The 26,773-nt window shown below is 43.1% G+C and overlaps 2 protein-coding genes across 5 annotated transcripts in view; both read right to left on the reverse strand.

The window, feature by feature from the left end:
- The window catches only part of NFKBIZ (NFKB inhibitor zeta), a 35,663-nt gene extending 31,343 nt beyond the window's left edge, over window positions 1–4,320 (reverse strand). The window contains exons 1-2 of one of the 2 annotated variants that reach the window (XM_023559063.2): window positions 3,847–3,960; window positions 2,248–2,323 (exon numbers count right to left, since the gene is read on the reverse strand). Coding sequence is in view for 1 of the 2 variants with exons in the window: in XM_023559060.2 (XP_023414828.1) it covers window positions 3,847–4,144 (298 nt within the window). In the remaining variant the exon portion in view is untranslated. Of the gene's footprint in view, window positions 1–2,247; window positions 2,324–3,846 lie in introns of both variants that reach the window. The other variant, XM_023559060.2, reaches the window with a different exon arrangement.
- A 597-nt stretch (window positions 4,321–4,917) lies between these two features.
- Window positions 4,918–26,773, reverse strand: part of NXPE3 (neurexophilin and PC-esterase domain family member 3) — a 56,742-nt gene continuing 34,886 nt past the window's right edge. For all 3 annotated transcript variants that reach the window (XM_010598615.3, XM_023559064.2, XM_010598614.3), the window contains 3 exons: window positions 24,212–24,285; window positions 12,310–12,516; window positions 4,918–9,534 (listed from right to left, as the gene is read on the reverse strand). In XM_010598615.3, coding sequence (XP_010596917.1) covers window positions 8,984–9,534; window positions 12,310–12,516; window positions 24,212–24,285 — 832 coding nt within the window. In that variant the 3' untranslated portion in view covers window positions 4,918–8,983. The remainder of the gene's footprint in view (window positions 9,535–12,309; window positions 12,517–24,211; window positions 24,286–26,773) is intronic.

Raw genomic sequence — 26,773 nt, forward strand, 5'->3', positions numbered from 1 at the left:
AAATTTCCCCCCTAAGAACCAATATTTGCCCTCTTGGGGGCAGTATCACCCTTACTGAGAATGCGTGATTTACAGTGTTAGCTACTCTACAAAACAGGGGTGACAAAGAGCAAATGTGACTCAAACAATCAGAGGGCTGGGCTGCACATATACTAACAAAGGCTAAAAGGTGCCCAAAAGTCTCGCATCAATATTAAAAGTATCTGCACACTTCGAAACATCTAGCCGAAAAGTGAAAAATTCATGTTTAATGTTTCTAGATATGTGGAAGCTTGGCACTGGACATGTATAACGCCTAGGTGATTAACAGAGTTTTGATAAATTTAAACCAGATATTCAGTATCATGTATAGAGAACATAGCATCCCCATTGTTGTTTAACATAATCACGACAATTTATTTTCCCACCTGGTAAACGTATACACACAGGCTTTATAGAAAGACTCCATAACTCTTCTTAACTGGAATTTAACATGCCTGAGAACTTTGCTACTCAAAGTGCGGGCCTGGGACTCTCAACAGCAGTATCACCTGGGAGCTTGTAAAAAATGCAGAACCACAGTCTCCAGCCCACACCTACTATGATTTTCTGCACAGTAAAGTTTGAGAAGCACTCCCTTAAAAGACAAACATCAATTCTTCCTTAATTCCTCAGAATATCTTACACTTTAAGTACCCAAGCAGACTTATTGATTTCTCCACTCACCCTATACCATAGATCCTATAACCAAAAACCCACAGCCATCAATTCCAACTCCTAGGGCCACTGAGTAGGAATAGATCCTACAGGAAATGCAACTAGAAAAGGATCATGTGAGCTTAAAAAAAAAAAATCATCAGAGATGAAAAACATACAAATTTCTACCCCGGGGACTATCTCTGAAAGAAGTTAATTAAAATTGTTTATGAACCCACTCTGCGATAGCTGGGATGGTAGAGAACAGGAGGGTGGGTCTGGCAGGTGCCCGTGGTTCCCGCTTCAGAAGCGGCAGCAGTGGGCCTCCACCGCTGGTGTCACTACCTGTGCTCTTCCTCCACCGCCGGTGTCACTACCTGTGCTCTTCCTCCACCGCCGGTGTCACTACCTGTGCTCTTCCTCCACCGCCGGTGTCACTACCTGTGCTCTTCCAAGTCTCAGGGGAGCAGAGCAAAAGGCAGCAGGCTGCCCTTTTCTTTATAACCCCAGTTGCTGCGACCAAAGGTAGCTTAGTGAGAGACTGCCTGTCCCCAGAACATCAGCCCCACCACTCATCAATTCTTCCATTAGGGTGTCACTCTTTGAGATCTAAAAGAGTCTGCTGTGGTCTTCTTACAATGTGAAGGGTTACGATGGCTATCAACTAAAACTTTATCAGTTAAGCCTGAACTGGGTTGCTGACAGCCAGGAATGAGCCAGGGAAGGGAAGGATCTTAGGGAAATCAGAGTCCTGGAAAGAGGCTGACCTCTCCCCACTGCACCTTTGCTAATATCCCAGTGGCCTGGTGGCAAGGGCAGTGGCTCTGGAGATAAAGAAATTCAAATCCACGCTCTCCACTTACTACCTGGGTGATCTTGAGCCAGCTGACCAATCCCTGAGCCTTAACTTTCTCATCTATAATTGAGGTTCATAATGTCTACCTCAAATGCTGTTAAAAGGGCTAGATGAGAGCTTGCTGGGAAGCTCCCAAAAGAAGTATTTCATAAACGTTAATTCCCTCTCCACTAACTCCCCCAGGATCAGTACAATATTCTCATCCACTAAGTTTGGAAGGAAAGTACGTTACCTCTTAGTCCCAAATTAAAGGAACAGGAAGTGCTTTAATCAGAAACCACACACACTAACTTTAATGAGCCCTTCACCAAAACCAGGAGGCAGACACCCCCCTCGTGTGGGTTAAAAGATTGCATAACCCTGAGACCATCAGCGTAGACAGCTGAATTCCCCTCTCAGGTGTGTTCACGTGTGTCCTGGTCCCACGGAAAATAGTAATAATGGTGATCACACATCCGAAGGTGGATAGTCAACCCATCGGTTAAAAGGATGCTCAACCACCGAGAAATCTTAATTCACAAGAAATCTCAGGAAAATGCCTATCTTAGCAAAATTTAGAGTAATTCCGAGGCGATAAGAGATGAAGATTAAAGGATCTGATTAAATTAAGAATCCCAGGAATCTCAGAAAATATCCCACTGCCCAATTTGACCACATCAGCCAAGGCCTAGGGAGCACCTGGGCCCTAATTGGCTAGAAAAGTTCGTCCTTCTCACCCTCTGGAGTTCAGCATCAGGCCAAGAAAGCCAAAAGGTGAAGTTCAGCCTGCACCCTGGTGATCTTCCGGTTAACCTGGGGGGAAATCAAGAAGCCGCCAGATGAGTGTCAGCTATGAGCCAGAGAAACGGTTTTCCCAGGAGCAATTCATTACAGCTCTCAGAGCCATCAGGCAATCTTCCTCCTCAGCACTGCTCTTTGTGCCTTGAGCTTCTGAAAGACAGGTCTGTTTCAGGAGACACTACAAAGAAAAGGGTCTACCTCAGTGAGGAAGACTCTGTACTGGACAACTAAATTATGCGGACCAAGGTGGTCAACATCGTCTCCACACGGGAAAGGATGCTGTCAGACCTTCTACCATCCCAGGGTCCTGGCCTGCACCCTGCTGTGCTGGGACTTCCACTAAGCAAAATGATGCTAGAAAGATGGAGGAGGGCTGTGGTGGGTCATACACTGTATTCTGAAGCCCAATAAAAAGATTGCCCGGTTCTGCACATGTTTGGACAATCTGTGTGGCTGATCCCTGCCTCCATCAGGTATCACTGAGGGCGATGACTGTGCCCTAGAAAATTTTTCTCTCTCTATTGTCTAAACAACCTACTGGAAACCCTGGTGGTGCAGTGGTTAAGTGCTACGCTGCTAACCAAAAAGGTTGTCCGTTCGAGTCCACCAGGCACTCCTTGGAAATTCTACAGAGCAGTTCTACTCTGTCTTATAGGGTCACTATGAGTCAGAATCGACTCAACAGCAACGGGGTTTTTTTTGTTTTTTTTTTTAAACAATCTACTGCCTAAGAGGCAAAAAGTATTCCACCTAGCCAGATAATGTATTTCTTTAGATGCCAGATTTAAGGTGACGGAATATGTATATTACCCAAAAAAAAAAAATTTTTTTTTTTCCGTAATTGTCGGCTATCGTCACCCTCTTTGGGACACACACACAGCACCCTACAGTTCAGTAATCCCTGTGAAGAGAATCTATAATCCACTCCACCTGGGAATCCCTTAAAACACTTTATAGGGACAGTAATGAATCTGTAATTCCAGCCCGAGCCAACAAATTTCTGACATAACTCATTCATAAAATGGTCTTGAAATACTCGTCTTTAATTTTACACGGGCACTATAAGAATTAATTAGGATATGCTACAAAACACTTTGATCCACTCATACAGTCTTCCATGAAGATACAGTTCTATGTCTACCCGTTGTGGGAAAGTGTACCTCTAAACCCACACACATCCGGCTTCCTCAGAGATTTCTGCCGTGGGGTATCACAGCTCTACATCACTGACTAAAGAGGAAATGTTACATGAGATTTTCGCTGCCTTCAACACCTGTTCCGTCCACCTCCTCTAACAGCATCTTAGTCCTTCCTGGGCAAACAGACCCGATTCATAGCCATTACCAAACTATCTTTAAAAAAACAGGATTTTCTTTCCCCAAAAGACTACCCCTCAGTATTCTGTCCCCAGACAAGTAGTATTAACCAAACATCAGAAAGTGATCCCAAATGAAAGAATCTTAATATGGGAAAGGGTGGAAAAAAACAGCATTTTAAGAGACTTTCCTACTAAATATCAAATAATAAAAATATACCTTTGTGTTTGAAGAGCCAAGTGATACGAATAAGTAAAAGCAAAGAGTTTCCAGCTGTAATCAGCGATAATAACCCAAATACGTGAGAGCAAGAGAAAGACGAGGAGCTTCCTTTCGAGATCGCATGATAAGCAGCCGTTAAGCAGCCTTTTTCTCTAAGAACAGCGTCTGACCGCGTGGCGAGACCGGACCTCTCCGGGCCCCCTTTATAGGGTTGGGTTTCTGGTTCACGACACCAGTGTGGGGTGAGAGCGGGGGAAGCCAAGGGCCTCTTTTCTGAAACGCACAATCGGGTCATCCTCTGGTCCCAGCGGGGCTGCGTGGGCACGGAGGCGGCCGGGTGGGCGGGGCCGCGAGCAGGACGAGGTTCGTGGACTTTTTCTGCCTGCTGGAAATTCCCGGGCCGCGAGGGACCGACCCGAGTCCGGACATTCCCCTCGGGGCCGGCTCCAAGACCCGGCCTGGAGCTCGGCAGAGGATTCGGAGGCCTCCTTCACCAGCCGGCGTCCCCGAACGGTGCCTGTCAGAAAAGTCCGTTTGCCCACTGCCGGGCATTTGAATTGCCTCGTTAAATCCACATTCTCTTTAGATTTCGTGTTCTTTTTTTTTTTCTGGAAGAGGAGTGACCTTCTCCAACACAGTTTTTTCAATATAGCGATCAAAAAGTAGTGTCGCTATCACGTGCCTTCATTGACAAATTCGGGAACTGGGAATCTCCGGCCTAAGCGAGGCAGTGATCTGGTAACACGACGGTGTTATTTTCACGGGGACGCTTTTAAACAGGGAATGAACGCCTCACAACATTGAAAAGGGTTTCTCCTTAAGGACATTTAATTTCACTGTGGCCTCTTTTCCTTTTTTTGTGACTCTTGCTGCTGTAATCTCGGTACAGCTTCCTCTTTTTGAATCTTCTCCAGGCAGTGTTACAACCAGGCTTTGTAACTACACAGGCAACGATGTCCAGTTCTCCAAGAGGAATGGCTATCTACAGCTACACAGCGAAGGGTTTCCTCTCCTTACACTGGCAAAATTTAATATTTAAATTCATGCTTGTTAAAAGAAGTCAAAACGTAAGGGCACTTTTAAGAGGCAGGCTAGACTGAGAAGCTGAGGTCCTTACCTTGTGCCCTTCTCTCGCTCTGTGTCCTGTCAATTTCTGCCCTCAACAACCCTCTTCGCTTCAACCCCCCAGATGTTCAGGTGTCTGGGCACTCGGGGACTGTGGTCTCACTTTCAAAGAGAAAAACAGCAACTTCAAAATCTTGTTTACTTGTTGCATACTGAAGTGTCAGGTGCAGCACACCGAGACTGCGCTGTAGACCTAAGCCTGGGAGAATACACAACCCTAGGCGCTGGGGAGAATAACGCTTAACACAAGAAAATGCTCTTCAAGAGGAATTTCTGGCATTGGCAACTAGTAAAGGTCAACACGTTCTGCTGTCATCCGTAAGGCTTTTCTCATAGAAAAGGACACCATGGTCGGTAGAGGGTCAGCAAAAACCCAGGGAAACCATCAACGGGATGGATTGACATAATATGCACAACAGTGGAGTCAAACATACCAAACGGTCATGAAGATGGCACAGCAGTGGCAAGTTTCATTCTGTTATACGTAAGGTCCCCACGAGTCAAAGATGACTCAACGGCAGCTAACAACAACTTGAAAACGTTGAATTTACCCAAAACTCACTAAGATAATGTTGAGCAGCTTTTTTTTTTTGGAGGGGGTCTTGTCTCTTTTGTTTTGAGTGTTTATTTTCCTATACCTCTCAACAATTGCTATTTAACTGGCCTCACGAACAGACTTAATTTCAGCATGTAACACACAAATATGTAAAAAAAAAAAAAAAAAAAAAGGCTTCCCATATTTACTCACCCCCATTTATCAGTCTGAAACTTACTACCTGAAGCTGGGAAGTATCAGGTAATTGGTATTTAATAAAATGATGGCTGTTCGGAATGGTAAATATGGATCGTGTTAGTACACAGAGGGTCTCTTTTGTATTTGCTAAGGAAAGGTTACTTTAATAGTGTAATTTCTATACCATATAATTTGCATTTGCTCCATAGAGTTTTCAAGGCTGTGACCTTTTGGAAGCAGATCACCCGGTCTTTCTTCCAAGGCGCCTCTGGGTGGGTTGGAACCAGCAACCCTCTGGTTAGTAGTCAAGCACTTAGCCTTTTATGCCACCCAGGGACTCCGTAATTTGCTCAGAATGGCCTTAAGGGCCTTACAGATTCCCAGGTTTAGAAGTAACATTAGCTCAATCATTTGCATTTTGGCACATGAGGACATCTACCAAATGAAATTAATCCTGTCATTTCAAGATAAAAATCCATATTTTAAGCCAATGACAGTGTATTTTAATATTTTATTATAATAAATATTTTAATATTTTATTATAAGCCTAAGTGTTCAGCCAAATGGTAAAATTTATATAAATAATGATAATACCATTAGCTGAACTATTAGGCAGACCTTTACAATTAAGTTATGAAGACTAGCTAACAAAAATATTTATATGTTAAATACAAATCACATATAAATTATATATTCTCTACGATTACAACTTGCTATGAGTCGGAATCGACTCAACAGCAAGGGCTTTGTTTTGGTTTGTTATGACCACAACTGTGTGGTTTAAAAACACGTGGAAGGAAATATAGTCAAATGCTAATGCTCGTCACAATCAGATGACAGAATTATGATTTTTCTTCTTCTATATTTTACATTAATTATATCCTCTGTGTTTATAAGGAAAATACATACTTATGGCAAACTATATTATTAAGTTGGTATGCTGATATTCACAACTATGTGATACTGGCCTAAAATAAACTTTTCAGAAGAAATTTAATTATCTAGTTATTCTGAGAATGATTTAGGTAATATTCCAATCTCTACGCTTATGCATTTTTTGAAAATTTTCCACACCAAAGTGTAGAAAGTGAAACTAGAAGAGGGAAGGAAATGACTGTAAATACTTCAAGAAACTGTGTCATCAAAACTATAGGAGTTTATGTCACCAAATAAAAAAATACCAGAAACTGGACAAGATCACAAGAAATCATTTGTCCAAGTAGCAGCGTCCTCTCTCCAAACTCTCCCAGGAGGAAGATACCATAGTCTCCTTCAGCAATCCTTGTGAAAATGGTCAAAAGTTCTTTCATGAAAAATAAAACCTTTCTTTACAAAAATTCAGCAAGTTGTTGTTTAAAAGGGCTCTAGACTCTCACATACCTTCATTCAAATCCAAACTCAAGTTTCTCATCTACAATATGGAGCTACTCTCGCCTACACTGGAAACCCTGGTGGCGTAGTGGTTAAGAGCTGCAGGAACTAACCAAAGGGTCAGCAGTTTGAATCCGCCAGGCGCTCCTTGGAAACTCTGTGGGGCAGTTCCACTCTGTCCTGTAGGGTCGCTATGAGTCGGAGTCGACTCGACGGCACTGGGTCTGGTTTTGGTTTGATTGCCCACACTAGTAGGTCAGGATCAGAATCACGTACATTATTGGCAAACCCCCTGAAAAAACAGCCAAGCAACGTTACTTTCCTATTTTCATCTTCCCTCTTCCCTTAGTCAGGGTTTCTCAAAGTGTGGATGAGGACCATTACATCAAATTCACTGGTCACTCATCGCATGGGTTGAGTCCAGAATGGCCAGAGGCACGGACCCTAATTCTATGTTTTATTTAGAAAGCCTAAGGTACTCTAAAACTTAAAGATCATTAAAATTAAGCTATCTTGATATAGTTAGCCGGTTCATCCTCTTTAGACTCAGAAAGTAACTAAAAGTCTTCTTTCCTCATAAAATATTTCATAGACTTGAAGGTGGTCAAGGTTAGGAAAGGAAGACCTTAGACTCTATGTTAAGTTAAACACCCAAATTCTTTGAGCCATTCTCATAAGGGTATAAATCTTTTATGCTTTAAGCATCTATCTTCATCTCTAAAGCCTCTCCAGCTTCTTCATGTCCTTTTACGGACAACTAAAACTAGACTGTAATCCATTGTGGCTCAGGAAGAACAGTACTTACTAAATGATCCCAAGTTAACTCATTTAAAATTAAAAAGACAGTAAAATAAAACTGATAATTCAACTATTTTTAGGTAACCAGTAGGAATAGCAGCTTTTCATTTCTAACCATGAGAATGTGTACCTTATGTCCAAATCAAGAAACAGCTGTCTTAGATTTTAATATCTAACTTTAATTTCTAACTAGATCTTAATTTCTAGTTTTGGTATGCAGTTCAAGATAATAACAACAAAGAAACACTTCAAATTGGTGGAAACAGCTTCCACAACTTTATGATAATCAATAGCATTCTTTACACAAAAGCCAATTCTCAAAACCCTAACATTTCAGAACACAAAAATAAATCTGAGTTCATAGATTTCCCCCTTCCAGTTCCAAAAGTGGCTATTCTTAGAGTAAGTATTCATTATGCAAAATTTAGCTGGATCAAGAAACATTCATCCAATGCAAATATCAATTCAAAACACAGATTTTATATATACTTGATTTCATATCTCTCTCTTTTGCTTCTACTCTAGAAAAAAGCAGGAAATGGTAAATATCCTCATTATAAAATTCTTACCAAGCACACTGACCTTTTCAAGCAATTCAGAAAAGGTAGGGGATTAAGGAAAACTCCTGAGATGAGGAAGGCAGTCTTCACTGTGTCCACAGAAGCCACTGACTGGGAGCCCTCTCTAGCTCACCCCGCTGAAGACACCCCACTTGTGCTATTTATGCACATGTGCTCAATTTGCTTTACTAGAGAAGCCACAAACACTCCCTTGCCAACCAAACTTGTCCCTTCCATTTAGGGCAGAACACTTTTTGGGACATTCATCTCCCCTCCCAAGAGAAGCTAGTTCAAGTACACTCATAAGCATCTTTGGTTACAAGGACAATATAGTGTATAGATGTTGTTAATAACGGTTCTCCCATGGCTAAGTCAAGTCTGGAAAAGAATCCTACAGGTATATATATGTATATATAAATGTAACCTGCAGTTTCTAAGCTCCTTGCAAGTCATTACTTGAAGTCGACGGCAGCCATCTCTCCATGGGGCCACTCACAAACTTCCTGTAATGCAAGTGATGCGATTCTCCAGTCCCTTCCAGGACAGGCTAGGTCTCCGAGGGGCACACAAAGGACAAAAACATGTCCAGCTGATTCTTCACAATAATCTCATCTGGATGCAGCTTGTGGGGTAGATAGTGGGCCAGAGTCATTTCCCAGGCATCAACAAGGTATACTCCAACCCCTGAGAACATTTTCCGAAGGATGGTGTCCAGCTGAAAGTTGTACCAGTCGCTGCTGAAAAGGCTCGCCTCGGGTCCCAGCTCTTGGGCATTGGCCGTTCGGATGACCACTACAGTCTTAGGGCTTCGATCCAGGAGCTGGATGACTGCTCGGCGAATGTTCCTGAGCCGCCGGATGTACACTTCCAAGGGGAAGGTGCTGAAGTGCGACCATATGGCTATGGCCACCACCGTGTTCTTCCCTCCCACAATGCCATTCAGCTCATTTGCCACATAGCGCAGCTCGTTGCTGAAGACAGTCGTGAAGCGAATGGGTGGACCGTGGCAGCGGTATTTCAGCAGGATGTTGTGCTTCTTGTCCACCGCAAGAAAGGGACCGACATTCTTGGGACTACCCAAGTTAAACTCTCCTAAATCTGAAACAAGGAAAACTCAAATTCATAAAAACATCCAATCAAGCATATATATCTTGATTATTCTTTACGGAGTGGCTTCAAAGAACAATTTTCAAAATAAAAGTACAATGTTGAAAGGTACAATACAAACATAAAGGGAATACCCACTTTACTGAACCCTTGCCCACTTTAAATCAATGGACCTTTACTATTTATTATTGAAATTGTTCAAAAAACATGATGTTACAAGTAATACCATCAGTGATCAATTCTATGTCTATGCCTCAGAAACAAAATGCCCTGTTTCACTTCTAGCTATTGAGCCAAGAAACCCTGCAGTTTCCATTGATCAGTGAATATTTAAAATTCAACTTGGAATTTAAACTTACTGTTCTAACAGATAAATATTATTTCTTCCAGGACAAGGACTATAACTTCTGGTTTTATATGAACACACACTAGCAGGTAAATGCCTCTTCTTGAAATAAGCTAAAGATAAAAGAAAGGAACGACCATTATTTTTTACTTTCGATTTCACTCTATTTTGGAAAATCCTATTACTGCCCTAGAGAAGAACTATCTCTACCATGCAAATAACAAAGACAGCACAACAAGTTAGAATGTCCTTAGCCCTCCCCTCCCTCTCTCCTTTATCTAAGTCCAGCTTCAAGGTCCAGCTCCTCTGAAATCTCCTGAAGGCCCCGGGAGGTAGCAACTGACTCCCTCTTTGCTATTCCTAAAAGATTTCTGTACAATTCATTTATCACTTCACACACGTCCCACAAGGAAAGAGGGTCTGTTTCATATCCCTACATATTCCCGTAATTGCCTAGCAAACAAAAGTAAATTTTGGAAATCCAATTCAATTAACATTTCCTAAGCACCTATTCGGAAACCCTGGTGGCGTAGTGGTTAAGTGCTACGGCCGCTAACCAAGAGGTCAGCAGTTCAAATCCACCAGGCGCTCCTTGGAAACTCTATGGGGCAGTTCTACTCTGTCCTACAGGGTCGCTATGAGTCGGAATTGACTCGACAGCAGTGGGTTTTTGGTTTAAGCGCCTATTCAGAAACCCTTGTGGCATAGTGGTTAAGAGCTATGGCTGCTAACCAAAAGGTCGGCAGTTCAAATCCGGCAGGCGCTACTTGGAAACTCTACAGGGCAGTTCTACCCTGTCCTTTAGGGTCGCTATGAGTAGGAACAGACTCAACAGCAATGGGTTTGGTTTGTTTCTTAAGTACCTATTCAGGAGCCCCGGTGGACAGTGGTTAAGAGCTCAGCCGCTAACCAAAAGATCGGCAGTTGGAATCCATCAGCTGCTGCTTGGAAACCCTATGGGGCAGTTCTACTCTATCCTATAGGGTCGCTATGAGTCGGAATCGACTCGACGGTGTTGGGTTTGGTTTTGGGAAGCCCCTATTCGGTGCCAGCTACTATAAAGTGCTACAAGCCAACAATGTTCAGATGAATAAGTCACAAAAGTCTTTGCTGACAAGAAGTTTACAGTCAATTTTGAAGAACTAAAATCAGATTATAATTGTCCTCTTACTTTTTAGGTTTAAAATAAATGTTGCACTTTTTTTTCCGTGTAGTCCCCAGTTTCTCTTCTAGGTTTTCCTACCTAATTTATTACTACTTAGCATCCAGCCCCACTTAAGATGCATATAAGCTCCAGCTATCGTTCCTTCTTTTGATTAAGATCAAACACTGACACAAGGCTTTATCAAGTAAAAATCTGTCTGTAGAGGATATGGTGAAAATGATCGAGATAGCCAACGCGATCACTGCTATCAAAGGAAATGACGAGTTCCATCATTACAGCCAAAGAGTAAAACAACTGTAGACTCCTGGAGGGCCCTGCCTGCCTGGTCAGCACCGAACCCTGCCTACCATCCTGCCATATAAATCATCTCCCGCCTCCTGAGTTTTATTTCTATTCTTTATCAACTAGAACTCAGCCGTCTATTTTGATTTTAGAAAAATAAAAAGCAAAACAAAAGCTAGAAAATGACTTCCCACTTTTGGGGGCAATATCCATATCCCCCTTTCCTGCTGAAAATTAAATCTGAAACTAACCTGATGCAATAAGAGCTGATGAAAAACAAACATCACAAAATGATGACTCACAACAAACCATGCGAATTTACTTCGTGAAAGGCCCTGCCAATATATAGCTCTCAAAAACACTTTTACAAAACGGTTTACCAACTCTCTAAACTGTAAAAAAACTGTAAGCAGGGTCTTTATTCCCAGCCCTAGGGATCCGTCCATCCTCACCCCAACCATAGGCTTTCCAAGAAGAGAAGGCCCATTCGTATAAGGTGTGGCCCTTCAGCCAATGTGGTTTTGTTCTGACCCTGGAGAGCCATCCCAGGCCCAGCAGAGAAACCAGGACACTAAGAATGCTTACACAGACTCCCTTGCTGGCAGGCAGTCCCACCTCAGAGCCACACCAGTGGAAGGCCCAGTGAATGACACCAGGAGAGCTTTGCTGCATTAAAATGGAGCCACAGTGGGCTTGGCTACTTCCCTCCAGTTGAATCTACTGTAACCTTGAGTTGGACCACACATAACTAGGGGCGAACAACTGAAAATGTCCACTTATATTTTACAACCAGAATATTAAAAGTGAAAGACACACACCCCTCCAGGGTTGGGATGCCTCCTCAGTCCTGCAGAGAGAGAACTGCTGCCTCACATGGTGCCTTTCTTCAAGCACCTGAGTGAGTCTGTGCTGTTTTCAAAGCTGATTTCATGCTTGTGGGAAAGAGTTACGAAACAAAAAGCAAAGTACCAACCTGGAACAAAGGTAGTAAGGTATTCAAACCACTGCCTGATGGTTGAGTCACCAAATAAATACACGACTTTCCTTTGTAAGCATTCTGTAATGTTGTCGGGGTCATTAAACCGGCGCATCCTGAGCCTTCTGGGCCTCCACTGGTCTCGGTAATAGTACCCAGAAGGAAAAGTTCCTGAGCCTTGAGATAGTTCTGGGTTGTCACTGTCTAGAATGAAAAAAGAAAAATAAGAAATTTTCCACCAACAAACCATAGATGGAAAATGTTCCCACACAATTCTGTCCATATACGTGCTGGACTGCTGGCATGTGGGCAACATATCCCGCCGTCATATCGCAAAGAAATCCCAGATTTTCCACTGTTACAAGAGGCTCTCCTTTGCACAAAATGGGAAGATATGAAACGAGGATGAGGGTGTTGGTGGACAGAAGGGAGAAAGGGGCCCTGGAGCATTCCCTCTGATTAGGCACATTTTTATCATAGACAAAAATAAACGGAGACAAAAAACAAGGAAATATGTGGATGTAAGTATTGCCCAATGTTATCCCAGAGTAAGAAAGAAATTTCTCATCCAAAGGCCTTTGAGGCAGTTAACAACTTACATTCCTGTTACCACACATGCAGAGTGATACTAGCCTGCTGTGTCACAGCCTTCTAAAAGGAAAGTTTTAATCCATGGCTCCTACAATCAAATTTTAATTCAGAAAACCACCACTTAATACAGAGAACTAGTGACATAGAGTCTAAATAATTACTTCCCACCATGCAAAGATTTCCAAGATCTTTATGCACAATGAATAATACCGAAAGTGCATCGGCCATGGGTGCTCGTGGTTGTAGCCTGGCTACACGCGATAACACAAGCGCCAGGACACCTTCCGGAGGGAGTCAACACCCTCTGCCCTAACGCTCCCCTTGGAAGATGTCCCTGTGGAAACCACACGCTTACATGCTTCAAAACAAACAGCGATAGCTCACGTTTCTTGCAAGCTTACTTTACATCAGATACGGATTTGAGCAATTAAATGTACTATCTCATATGATGATCACAACAACCCTCGAAGGTAGGCCCCATTATTATCCCCATCTTTCAGAACAGTTAAGCAAACTGACCAAGGTCCCAGAGCTAGTAGGTGGCAAAGCCAGTAACCGGTCCAAGCAGACGACCCCGAAGCCCATGCCCTTAATCACTGTACTAGACCTCCTCTGAGAAAAGACGGTTACGGGTGCCAGCCATTTCTTTACGGCTTTTTTTTTTTTGAAGAGGTATACTTATTCCTTTCTAATAGGTGTTCAAATCTAAAATCTTCAGGAAGCCACCAATCATTTTATATCACTTCCTTGCATGCCCCAAAGTTCAACCTTGATCATAATCCAATCATTCCAGTCACCCACTAGACCACAACTTGCAACCTAAATTTTATATGATTCAGAAATTTAACGGAGTCCTCCATTTGTGACTATTTTCGGCTAAATCGACTCCTTGATGTCATCCATTTTATGCAAAATTATTTTCGTTTGTATTCCCTTCAAAGATGCCCTATTTGCTCATTCACTCTTTTTTTTCCTTAAACCCACTATCCTCGAGTCAATCCCAACTCATAGCAACCCTACAGGACAGAGCAGAGCTGCCCCACAGAGTTTCCAAGGAGCGCCTGCTAATTCTTCGCAGGTTCAGGATCCAAGTTGAAAGGTAAACAAGGTTTTTAAAAGCTTTATTGGGCAAATGAGATTGTCAAAGTAAAAATGGGGATAGGGTAGATATTTATTTGGTTTATTTAAAAACAATTTCTCAACATGTTACCAACTGTGGGTTTACCATGTCACCACACCTGGCCTGAAGCGTTGTCATTAGATCAGTACGTCAAGACTGGAGAGGCTAAAGAGCTTCAGAGAAGACACCTGGGGCCCAAAGAAAACATTTAGCAGAATGGCAATTAAAAGTTATTTTGAAGTACAATTTTTAGCAAGGTTAATTTAGTAGCTAGAGTCGACTGTTCTGTGTCAAATACATGTTAGGAAGACAGAGTGTACATCACAGAGGAAACAATTACATTTCCATTCAAATGTTAATTATATTTACTACCAGAGGTAAGCCAAGCAAAGCAAATCAATTACTGAACCTGACATTATTTTTTTAAACAAGTCACACTAGAGAGCATAATCGCATTTTTAAAGTGACATGAGTGCGCCTGCACTGCCCTCTTGTGGTCAACTGGGACAGGAATCATTTCCTGACTCAATATGATTTTTTTTTTTCGTGGTGTAGTGGTTAAGTGCTATGGCTGCTAACCAAGGGGTCTGCCGTTCGAATCCGCCAGGCGCTCCTTGGAAACTCTATAGGGCAGTTCTACTCTGTTCTATAGGATTGCTATGAGTCAGAATTGACTCGACAGCAGTGGGTTTGGTTTTTGGTTCTGAGGTGGTGTTTCAAAAGTCAGTAAGTTTCTTAGAACTCAGGATATATTTTCACGTCAGATAACTAAAAATGAAAGTCTCTTAAATTGATAAAGTAACCCCTAACGTACTATGCATGTGAAATAAAACAAAAATGAGCTATCACTCAATTTTATGGTTATCTTGAATACTGGTGGAGAAGGGAAAGGTTTAAACAGAGGCAGTGGTAAAAACAGGTAGGGGGATCTTTGTACAAAATCAGAGGGGATGTTTTTGATTCTTTGAAAGCAAAGTTCCCGCATCTCTAAAATGGCTTGGCTTCTCTTGCTTTTCCCCGAAGGGTGAGTAGCACACCCTTCATCAGCCATGATGGGGGCCATGTGTGCCACAAATAGGACAAAATGAGAGATGAGAAGGCAGGACTGACATCTCCCTAAGCTGTCTAGAAAAGGCTGGAGGAGAGGGGTATGTGTGAATCAAGTGGCGCAGAGGTTAAGAGCTCAGCTGCTAACCAAAAGGAAGGTCAGCAGTTTGAATCCCCCAGCTGCCCCTTGGGAACTCTATCGGACAGTTCTACTCAGGCCTATAAGGTTGCCATGAGTCAGAATCACAACAGGGTTTTTTGTTTATTAATGTACCTTATACGGTACAGAATAATCTGTAGGCTTTAGAACAGTAAAAGACAGGACAAAGAAGCATGCATGATTTGTGGGGGAGGGGGATGGACAAGACAGAGAAGGAGCAGGATCAAGGGATCCCTGCACCAGAGGACGCCATGAGCACAGGAAAGCTCGGACGCCGCCTCAGTAGATACAGAACGGGGACAGTGTGTGAAGAGCCAGGTAGGCGCGCCCTGTCCTGTGCTGGCAATCTGAGAAGGGCCTGACTACACAGTAATTACAGTGGCTTGAGTTTGAGTTTGAGCTCCTCCCACAAAACCTGGTGAATTCGATTTTTTTTTTTTTCTTTATATTTGAGTCCTCTAAAAGCTAAGCATTTTACGGAGGAAAGCTAAAGATGTTTTATAAGTAGAAATATTTGTAGATTTACAGAACACGAAAGTTGAAAGGGGCCTTGACAAGGAGCTAGTCCAAATACCTCATTTAAAAGTGCGGAAAGCAAGTCACACAGTGATCGAGTCATTTGCCAGCATTCCTCAGAGAGTGGTAGAGGCAGCATTCAAACACAGGCTGTCTGTGTGCAAAGACAAACACCGTATTTTTCCACAAATAACGCATTCTCACATACAATGCGTGGCACACCCTGCTTACGAAAATAGTAAAGGTGGGTTGTGAAGCTGGCAAAAAATGTATAATGTGCATATTATTTGCATTAAGATACCTTACATAGCATGATTGACAGGTTTTCTTCCCTCAAATGACATCAGTTAGCTAAGGTTTTATATGCAGGATATAAGCCCTCTAATACTGTAGGTTAACTACGTGTTCTGTATCAAATTATCGTTCCAACAATTGGCAAAATACTTGCCTTTAAAGTAGCTTTGTCCCACTTGCTATGATAGCATTTCTTCTTTGCCATTTTTTAGGAAACTATTACCAGAGAGAAGTCTTGTCCATAAGGACACTCACTAGTTTAGCTTTCACTGCACAACATGAAAAACACTCTATCACGTGGATACAGCTGGATTCCAAAGCAAAGCAAACCCATTGTTGTTGAGTCGATTCCAACTCATAGCAACCCAATAGGACAGAGTAGAACTGCACTATAGGGCTTCCAAGGGGCAACTGGTGGATTCGAACTGCCGACCTTTTGGTTAACAGCCGAGCTCTTAACTGCTGTGCGTACTAGGGAGTTGACTAATCCCACTACTGCAGATGAAGCAAAACATCAAGATACCCTTGGCCACCCTCCCAAGCATGGTTAAGGGGTAATAAAAAAAAAAGTGCCAACTCTCTAACTATGAGACTCATCTCAGTCATCCCCTGTATCCTCAGTCTGGTCTAGCACTTGGCACAGAGCACGTGGCAAAAATGATGACCCAGTGAATGAGTCTCTGGGCCTTGGTTTCATCATCTATGAAACTACTGGTTATGTTGTAGGGCTGCTGTGAAAATTCAATACTGTAATAGTGTAAAAGCAGCCTGTTAACAGTAAAGGGCTATCTGGGGTGCTGAAAACATTCTCTATGTTCTAACGCTACTTTATTCATTTTCTATGGCTTTGTAACAAATTACCACAAACTTAATGGCTTAGAAACAAGGGACATTTGTCATCCCACAGTTCTGCAGGTCAGGAGTCCAGGCACTGTGTCACTGGATTCTCTGCTCAGGGTCTCACAGGCTGAAATCAGGGTGTCAGCAGGGCTGCATTCTTTTCTGGAGGCTCTGGGGAAAATCTACGTCCAAGCTCATTCAAGTTGTTGGCCGAATTTAGTTCCTTGTGCTTGAAGGACTGGGGCTCCCATTTCCCTGCTCACTGTCAGGCAGCGGCTCCCCTCAGCATCTCGAAGCCACCCATATTCCTTGCCATTTGACCCCCTCTATTTTCAAGGCCAGGAATGAAGGATCTCCCTCATGTGGAATCCCTCTCACACTGAGAATCTCTTCCTTCAGGAAGTCTGATCCTGTTAAAGGCTTACCTGATTAGGTCAGGTCAACCCAGAATAATCTCCCTTTTTAAAAATCAAAACTGCCATATGATATAACCTAATCATGGGAGTGACACCCATGGTATTTACAGGTCCCTCCAACACTCAAGGGAAGGGGTTATATAAAAGGCATGGATCATTGGGATTCATCTTAGAATTCTTAGTTACAAAGATATACACAAAGGTAAAACTTTGTTGTACTATATAGTTATCCTTCCTTATGTGTGTCCTGTTGTATTATAGCTCAATAAATAATAAAAAACAGTAATGAGCTCTAAAAATTTATTTTATTACTATTAGATCTAGTCTTATCTCAAACTCTCAAAAAGCCCCCCACCCCCAAAATATGAAGTCTAGTTGTTACTGAGGTTGTTGTTGTTAGCTGCTGTCAAGTCGGCCCCCATCTCATGGTGACCCCATATACAACAGGATCAGACCACTGTGATCCACAGGGCTTTCGCTGGCTGATTTTTCAGAAATAGGTCACCAGGTCTTTCTTCCTAGTCTGTTTTAGCCTGGAAGCTCCACTGAAACCTGTTCGGCATCACAGCAGCATGCAAGCGTCCACTGATAAGACAGACGGTAGCTTGAGAAGCCTTGGTCAGAAGTCAGACCCTGGTCTCCTGTAAGGAAGGTCAGAATTCCGCCACTGAACCACCATTGCCCCCTGTTGGTGAGGTCAGAGGCCAGGAACACTCCCAAACTGTTTAGCTATGGAGGACTGGGGACCACAGTACAGGCTCTAATGAGAATCCAGCAGCAATTCTGTTACAGGCAAGGCCAGTCCGGAGCCAGCCTCTGGCCTTGATCTGTAGTCTAATTAAAACCTGTTTCTTTGCTTTGGACTGGAATTACACACACTCACAAGGGTAGCCCTGGCACTCTCAAGCAAAACGCATCTTATATGCATCAATATGCATCTTAGAAGAATTTTACCTTGTAGGAAAATCAATGAACTAATACATAACACAATTTCTTAGTGAAAAAAACTTCAACACATTGGATTCACAAGTGAAATAATAAAAATGAAAAGGCTATGAGCTTTTCCAAGGCTAGGGTAAAGAAAGTACAAGATGAGCCTGGACTACTTTGTGAGATGAGACACTAAGGAAGCGTTCCCAAAAAAAGAATGAGAGCATGTCAAAAGCACACAGAGGCTGAAAAAGTTCAATTTAAGCAACAAAATAAATAATAATAGTATTGATTACAACCCAGAGAATAAAATAAGTACTCATGAGTCTATACTCATATAAGTAATTAAATAAATAGGGAAGATGAGACAACTCTTCCTTACTGAAAATTTCCAATTAATAAAGGTCAAAGGAATTAGCGATAAAAGTTACCACGAGAAATAACTGCTTCGAGCAAGATCAACTGATGGATGCTAAAACTAATGGGTCAAAGTTTAAGCAGAAACAGAACGTTTGCAGAGTCCTGTATTAGTTCTCTGCTGTAACAAGTTATCACAAATGTAATGGCTTGAAACAACACAAGCTGAATCTCTTACAACTCTGGAGCCCAGAAGGGTCATCGATTTCACTGGGCTAAAACCAAGGTGTCACCAGAGCCAACCTCCCTCTGGAGACCCTAAGGGAGAAGCTGTTTCCGTGTCTTTGCCAGGTCCTACAGCTGCACGCCTCGATCCATGGCCCTCTGCTCCCTCTTCTGAGCCAAGAGTGGAATACCTCCAAATTTCTCCCCACTTCCATCATCACATCACCTTCTGTCTGGCTCCCTCTTACAACGACATACGTGACCGCATTTCAGGCCCACTCAAATAATTCAGGATCATCTTGTCTCAAGATCCTTAATTAATCACACATGCAAAGTCTCTTTTGTTCTATAAAGTTACATTCACAGGTTCTAGGGATTAGGTCTTGGATATCTTTGGGGGTCATTCCTCAGCCTACCATAGTCTCAAATATCTCCCCAGAATAATAAGTAAATACAAAGATACAAATAGTAACTTTACAGTGGAAAACCCTGGCAGGCCCCACTTGCACCAAGTGATCAAGGTTAACGTTGCTAACATATCTCCATCAGGTTCCCCCGGAAAAGAACACAGTATCATTTCTGTGCTATTTTGCCAAAATGCATAAGCTCATTCTAACCACGAGAAAACATCAGACAAACCCAAACTGAGAGACATGCTACAAAACACCTGACCGATACTCTTCAAAAGGGTCAAGGTCATGAAAAACAACAAAGACTGAAGAATTGTCACAGATTGGAGGAGACTAAGTGGGCATGGTGACTACATGCAATGTGGGATCCTGGACTGGAATTCTGGAGCAGGAAAAGAACATTCGTGGAAAAGCTGATGAAATCCAGATAAATTCTGTAGTAAATAATACTGTATCCAAAAACCAAACCCACTGCCGCCTGGTCGATTCTGACTCATGGCGACCCTATAGAACATAGCAGAACTGCCCAACAGTCTCCAAGGCTGTAAATCTTTATGGGAGCAGACTGCCCCATCTTTCTCCCGAGGAGCGACTGGTGGGTTTGATCCACTGACCATTCGGTTAGCAGTTGAGCACTTAACCACTGCACCACCAGGGCTCCCATAAAATTGTATACAGGAATTCATTAGTTCTGCAACTCTTATTTAAGTCTAAAATTATCTTGAAAGGAAAAAAATCATTTTAAAGACACCCTTGATTTAGGGTCTCTGAGCGGCCCCCAGTGGTCAAAGAGTGAACTTCGGTGAAGTCCAGCCAGGTTGGGCTCCTTTGATACTCCATAAAAAAAGCAATCTAATTATGTAACTGCTACAGAATTCAGTGCTAGACCATTCTGCTCCTACTGATTCATGGTTGCTTTCTTCCTCTAAAAATCCATCAAAATCCTCACTAGTTACTGAGTCTGTCTTCTCTTTGCTGATAGTACAATACAACAGAATAGCACATCACAAGCAGGCAGGCACTACGGGCTGATCTCCAAGATGGGTCAAGTGCAGGTAAACCATCCAAAGTTCTTCCCACTGACCATCCCGCTGGACACCCAGAGATATCACAAGGTGGGCAAGTCAGTCTCCTCCAGACAGTCAAGGCTGTGGGAGGGAAGGGCAGATGCAGAACGATGGGGCCTCCTAAGAACGGCAGACGTGGGAACGAGTGAAGACCACACTACTGGTAAGGGGTGCCGTGTCTACCCACATCTCTGCCATGGGGTGGAGGCCCAGACAGACTGCAGATAAGTATTTCCGTTTATGATGTTTCAATATGTATCCTCTAAAACTGGCAACTTACCAGGTTCAGATAAATCAAATGCAGCTTTGATTTAGGAAATAATATTGGCATCATTATTCCCTGTACTTGAGCACAGAGAATGTGACCCAGCTGAAGGTGGACTCACAAGGACTCAACAAAGACACATCAACTGGGCCCTGAGGTATAAAGACAATCAATAGGATAATCTTGGAAAATATCCTTTAGGGAACCTTTCACACAAGCCAGAACACAAAAGATATTCCATTTGTTGGACCATCGAGGACCCTCTGACTGTCATTACTGCAACCTGTACCAACGACAGCTAAGAAGTAATTCAAAGTGCAGGATCACAGTTTCTAGCCAACCTGTGAAGAGATGAAGCTTTCAGTGGCCTCACCCATTCTGTAGTGTTAACATATACTAATGACTCTGTAATGTCCTTGGACTTGGGCAGACACGGCCGTGGCCCCATGCCTGTCCGTTCTCCCATTCTTGTCTATTCTGTAATATTTCCTTAGACTGGAGCAGACACGGCCGTGGCCCCATGCCTGTCCGTTCTCCCATTCTTGTCTATTCTGTAATGCTTCCTTAGAGTGGAGCAGACACGGCCGTGGCCCCATGCCTGTCCATTCTCCCATTCTTGTCTATTCTGTAATACTTCCTTAGACTGGAGCAGACACGGCCGTGGCCCCATGCCTGTCCGTTCTCCCATTCTCGTCTATTCTGTAATACTTCCTTAGACTGGAGCAGACACGGCCGTGGCCCCATGCCTGTCCGTTTCCCATTCTTGTCTATTCTGTAATATTTCCTTAGACTGGAGCAGACACGGCCGTGGCCCCATGCCTGTCCATTCTCCCATTCTCGTCTATTCTGTAATACTTCCTTAGACTGGAGCAGACACGGCCGTGGCCCCATGCCTGTCCGTTCTCCCATTCTCGTCTATTCTGTAATACTTCCTTAGACTGGAGCAGACACGGCCGTGGCCCCATGCCTGTCCGTTCTCCCATTCTTGTCTATTCTGTAATACTTCCTTAGACTGGAGCAGACACGGCCGTGGCCCCATGCTTGTCCCTTTTCCCATTCTTGTCTATTCTGTGATATTTCCTCAGACTGGAGCAGACACGGCCATGGCCCCATGCTTGTCCGTTTTCCCATTCTTGCCTATTCTGTAATATTTCCTTAGACTGGAGCAGACACGGCCGTGGCCCCATGCTTGTCTGCTTTTCCATTCTTGCCTATTCTGTAATATTTCCTTAGACTGGAGCAGACATGGCCGTGGCCCCATGCTTGTCTGCTTTTCCATTCTTGCCTATTCTGTAATATTTCCTTAGACTGGAGCAGACACGGCCGTGGCCCCATGCCTGTCCGTTTTCCCATTCTTGCCTATTCTGTAATATTTCCTCAGACTGGAGCAGACACGGCCGTGGCCCCATGCTTGTCCGTTTTCCCATTCTTGCCTATTCTGTAATATTTCCTTAGACTGGAGCAGACACGGCCGTGGCCCCATGCTTGTCCGTTTTCCCATTCTTGCCTATTCTGTAATATTTCTTTAGGCTGGAGCAGACACGGCTGTGGCCCCATGCCTGTCCATTTTCCCATTCTTGTCTATTCTGTAATATTTCCTTAGACTGGAGCAGACATGGCCGTGGCCCCATGCTTGTCTGCTTTTCCATTCTTGCCTATTCTGTAATATTTCCTTAGACTGGAGCAGACATGGCCATGGCCCCGTGCTTGTCCGTTTTCCCATTCTTGCCTATTCTGTAATATTTCTTTAGATTGGAGCAGACATGGCCGTGGCCCCATGCTTGTCTGTTTTCCCATTCTTACTTATTCTGTAATATTCTTTGGACTCGAGCAGACACAGCTCTAGCAACATGCTTGTCTACTTCCCACTTTTGCCTTTTTGAATATATGCCAAATAAAACTTTCTTTTTGCTTTACTAAACTTTGTGATTTTTTTCCCCCTACAACACTCTTCATTAGGAAAAGACGGAATTCTTATAGCTCCTGATAAGACAGCGGAGACCAGAGATACAGACTGACAGTGTCCTGTCTGCATCTGAGCCACAGGCAAATTTTATTTAGCACAAAAAGTGCTTTAAAAAGTTCTGAATTGGATGCCAATGTTTTAAGATCTGGAGATTTCACATTTAAAATGTAAGATTCCCAGTTTCTCATGGGAAAAAAAAAAAAAATCTGCAGATCTGGTAGCACTGTTCTACATTTCTGCGTGAACACAGCTGGAGCTGAGAGGCTACTACCCCTTTAAAGGGTCCTCGCTCTGGGTTCCTTCCTCGCCTCACCTTCCCCACCTCTCACACAAGGTGCAGCAGATACCCAGCCTGACAATTCATGTGCATCACCTGCCTAGCCCCTGGCCATGAATGTCTGTAGTACCTGCCGTGTGGGATGGCAGCTGAAAGGGCCTGCCATCTGTGTAAGTCTCCTTAATAACACTGATCCTTTCTTTCTAAAAATCACTATAGCTAATCAAGTCTATTCTGCAAAAACAAAATGCATAATCGTTGTTGTTATGTACCATCAAGTCAATTCCGACTCACAGCAACTCTATATGACAGAACAGAACTGCCCCATAGGGTTTCCTAGGCTGGAATCTCTATGAGAGCAGACTGCCACATCTTTCTCCCAGGAGCAGCTGTTGGGTTCGAACCGCTGATTTTTCGGTTAGCAGCTAAGTTTAGCCATTTGTGCCACTGGGGGTCCTTTAGAAGTCAAGTCCCAAACCAAATCAAACCCACTGCCATGGAGTTGATTCCAACTCACGGCAACCCTATAGGCAGAGTAGAGCTGCCCCATAGGGTTTCCAAGGCTGTAATCTTTATGGAAGCAGACTGCCACGTATTTCCCCCAAGGAGTGGCTGGTAGGTTCAAACCACAAACCTCTTGGTTAGCAGCCGAGTGCTTCGTCATTGCACCACATAATTTACACTTCTGAATTTCATTCTTTTATTATTAGCAACATCCTACACCAGTGAATGAGAATCACCAAAAAGGTTTGTTAAAACACGGGTACCTCTGCCCCGCCTCCCCAGCGTTTCTGATTCAGTAGTCTGAGTTGCAGCCCCAAGAATTTGCAATTCTGGGAAGTTCCCTTGTAATGCGAATGCTGCTGGTCAGGAGATCAGGCTCAGAAGCATTCACTAACCTAGTGCTTTTCCATTTAAAAACTTTTCATGACAGTTTCATACACATTTCTTGAATATGTCTAGAACAGAAATATCCAACTAAACTTTCTGTGATGACAGACACATCCTACATCAAATATTTTCCAATATGGTACCCACTGATCACATGTGACTATTCAGTACATGAAATATGGCTGGTGTGACCAAAGACCTAAATTTTTAATTTAAATAGCTGCCATATTGGACACCACAATTCTAGAGGTCCTTAAGGGGCCAAACGGGGGTGGGGGTGTCGTGGGGGGGACACAAGCATAAATAACAAAACCCAGAACTGTATACGTATTGGGGAACACAATCAACTCATAACAATGTCTACTTATGGTTTTTTTTTTAATCAAACGGTCCTTTCAGTATTTTCAATTATATCAAGAAGTTATCATGCCATGTTAAAGGAAAAAAAAGCTTTTGTGGTATCAGTGAAACTACAGCAGCTCACACTGCTTAGCAATAAATAAATTGTCAAGCTCTTTTCTTTTTACCTTTTATTCTCCTGGGAACCACAGTCACCCAATCAGGTCCACTCGAGTTGATCGGCATTTTGATATTGACACCACTTTAAAAGCAATAAAAATAACACAAGCTTAGATTTAGGAACATTCATTTTCCATTATGTATTTTTATTTGCAAATAAAAAAAATGGACATGATTTCACAGGGCCTTATTAAGACTAAATATACAGTGAAACCTGTGAGAGCCAGAACTCAAAGGTACTGTCTTGTTTTTCCGGGTCTCACACGTTTTCCACCTTTGATAGGGTGCAGTCTTACCACTTTTTTAACACTTGTTTCAGTGGAAAATATTTGAGATTTCCTTCTCTGATAGGTTTTCACTCACACAGTTTCCGGCTTTCGCAGGTTTTACTGTACTTAAAAATGTTAACCAACACAATACCTAATAAATAACCTAGGTCTCTTAGAATAAGCAGATTATAAGATTTCTTATAAGATTATAAGAATTAAATAGATTTTTAATATTTTTTCACACTGAGCACTGCTTATCCCGGCAAAAGGCTGTAAACTCCAAAATAACGAATAAGTAGTTTAAACTGGTTGTGCTTGTTGTTGTTGTTAGGTGCCATCAAGTTGGTTCCAACATATCGCAACCCTATGTACAAAAGAACAAAAACACTGCCCAGTCCTGCACTATCCTCACAAACATTGCTATGTTTGAGCCCACTGTTGCAGCCACTGTGAGAATCCATCTCGTTGGGGGTCTTTCCTTTTTTCGCTGACCCTCTTCTTTACCAAGCATGACGTCCTTCTCCAGGAACTGGTCCTGAAAACCCCAATCAACACCCCTTCCCGCCCCCCTTCTTTGTCTTGCTAACCACAGACTTGTTTTGAGCAACATTTTTCAGGAAGTCACAACAGGTAGTGGCTCCATCCACTGAACTAGCCCAAGCTACACCCTGAAGCATACGCAGATTGAGGAGATCTTGTCCTTCAACCCACCCCGGACCCGACTGTCACCAGAAAGAAAAATATTTCCTAGCCCATGATTTCACCCAATTCCGTTTTAGAAGTGAGGGGTCCCACTACACACACATCCGACAGGAGATGATTTAATATCAGGACCTCTAAGTATGAGCATGGGAGGGCTAAGGGTGGAGAGTTCCAGGTACCAAACCCAACCCCCAGTGCCAATGGAAACAAAAAGCTCCCCAGCCCCCTTAGACAGGGAGCACATGGCCTATGGTCACTAGACCCCACGTTGCTCCTTGTCTGTGCAGATAATAAATTTCCGCTTTCTGTTTCCCTTGCAACTGGTGGTGTGGCGTACATCATATTTCGATCGGCTAATAAGACAGGACAAGAACACTTGTTCGGTTACAGTCCCTGCTGATGATATGTCCAAAGTACGTGAGACGAACTCTCGCCATCCTCACTTCCAAGGAGCACTCTGGCTGTATTTCTTTCAACACGAACTTATTCGTTCTTCTGGCAGTCCATGGTGTATTCAATATTCTTCACCAACACCATAATTCAAAGGCGTCAATTCCTCTTCCATCTTCCTTATTCATAGTCCAGCCTTCCCATGCATATGAGGTGAATGAAAATACCCTGGCTTGGGTCCAGCCCACTTTGGTCCTCAAGGTGACATCTTTCCTTTTCAACACTTTAAAGAGGTCTTTTGCAGCAAATTTGCCCAATACAATACGTAGTATAATTTCTTGACTGCTGCTTCCATGGCCATTGACTGTGGATCCAAGTAAAGCGAAATCTTTGACAACTTCGATCTTTTCTCCATTTATCATGATGCTGCTTATTGGTCCAGTTGTGAAGATTTTGGTTTTCTTTATGTTGAGCCTCATACTGAAGGCTGTGGTCTTTGACCTTCATTGTTAAGTGCTTCAAGTCCTCTTCACTTTGAGCAAGCAAGGTTGTAAAATCTGCACACCACAGGTTGTTAATGAGTGATTATTAACAGTCCTGATCCCACATTCTTCTTCATACAGTCTGGCTTCTTGGATTATTTGCCCAGCATACAGACTGAATAAGTGTGGTGAAGGCATACAACCCCATAGCATTTCCAAGGCCGTAATCTTTACAGAAGTAAACTGCCACATCTTCCTCCTGAAGAGCAGCTGGTGGGTTCGAATCCCTGAACTTTAGGTTAGCAGCCAAGCACTTAACCACTATACCACCCTGGCTCCTCACTGAGCTACTTATTACCCTTCAACTAGAGAATGGTTCATACTGACCAGAATGTCTATTTTATTAATACCTGGTCTTCACTCATCTGTCAGTTTGTCATACTGTGGTGACTCGTGTGTTGCTGTGATGCTAGAAGCTATGCCACTGATATTTCAAATACCAGCAGGGTCACCCATCGTGGGCAGGTTTCAGCAGAACTTCCAGACAAACACGGACTAGGAAGAAGGACCTGGCAGTCTACTTCTAAAAAACTGGCCAGTGAAAACTTTATGAATAGCACAGGAACACTGTCTGACATAGTGCGGGAAGATGAACCCCTCACGTTGGGAGGCACTCAAAATATGACTGGGGAAGAGCTGCCTCCTCAAAGTAGAGCTGACCTTAATA

Source organism: Loxodonta africana, chromosome 20 (assembly GCF_030014295.1).
Source record: "Loxodonta africana isolate mLoxAfr1 chromosome 20, mLoxAfr1.hap2, whole genome shotgun sequence".
NCBI classification, from domain to species: Eukaryota; Metazoa; Chordata; class Mammalia; order Proboscidea; family Elephantidae; genus Loxodonta; species Loxodonta africana.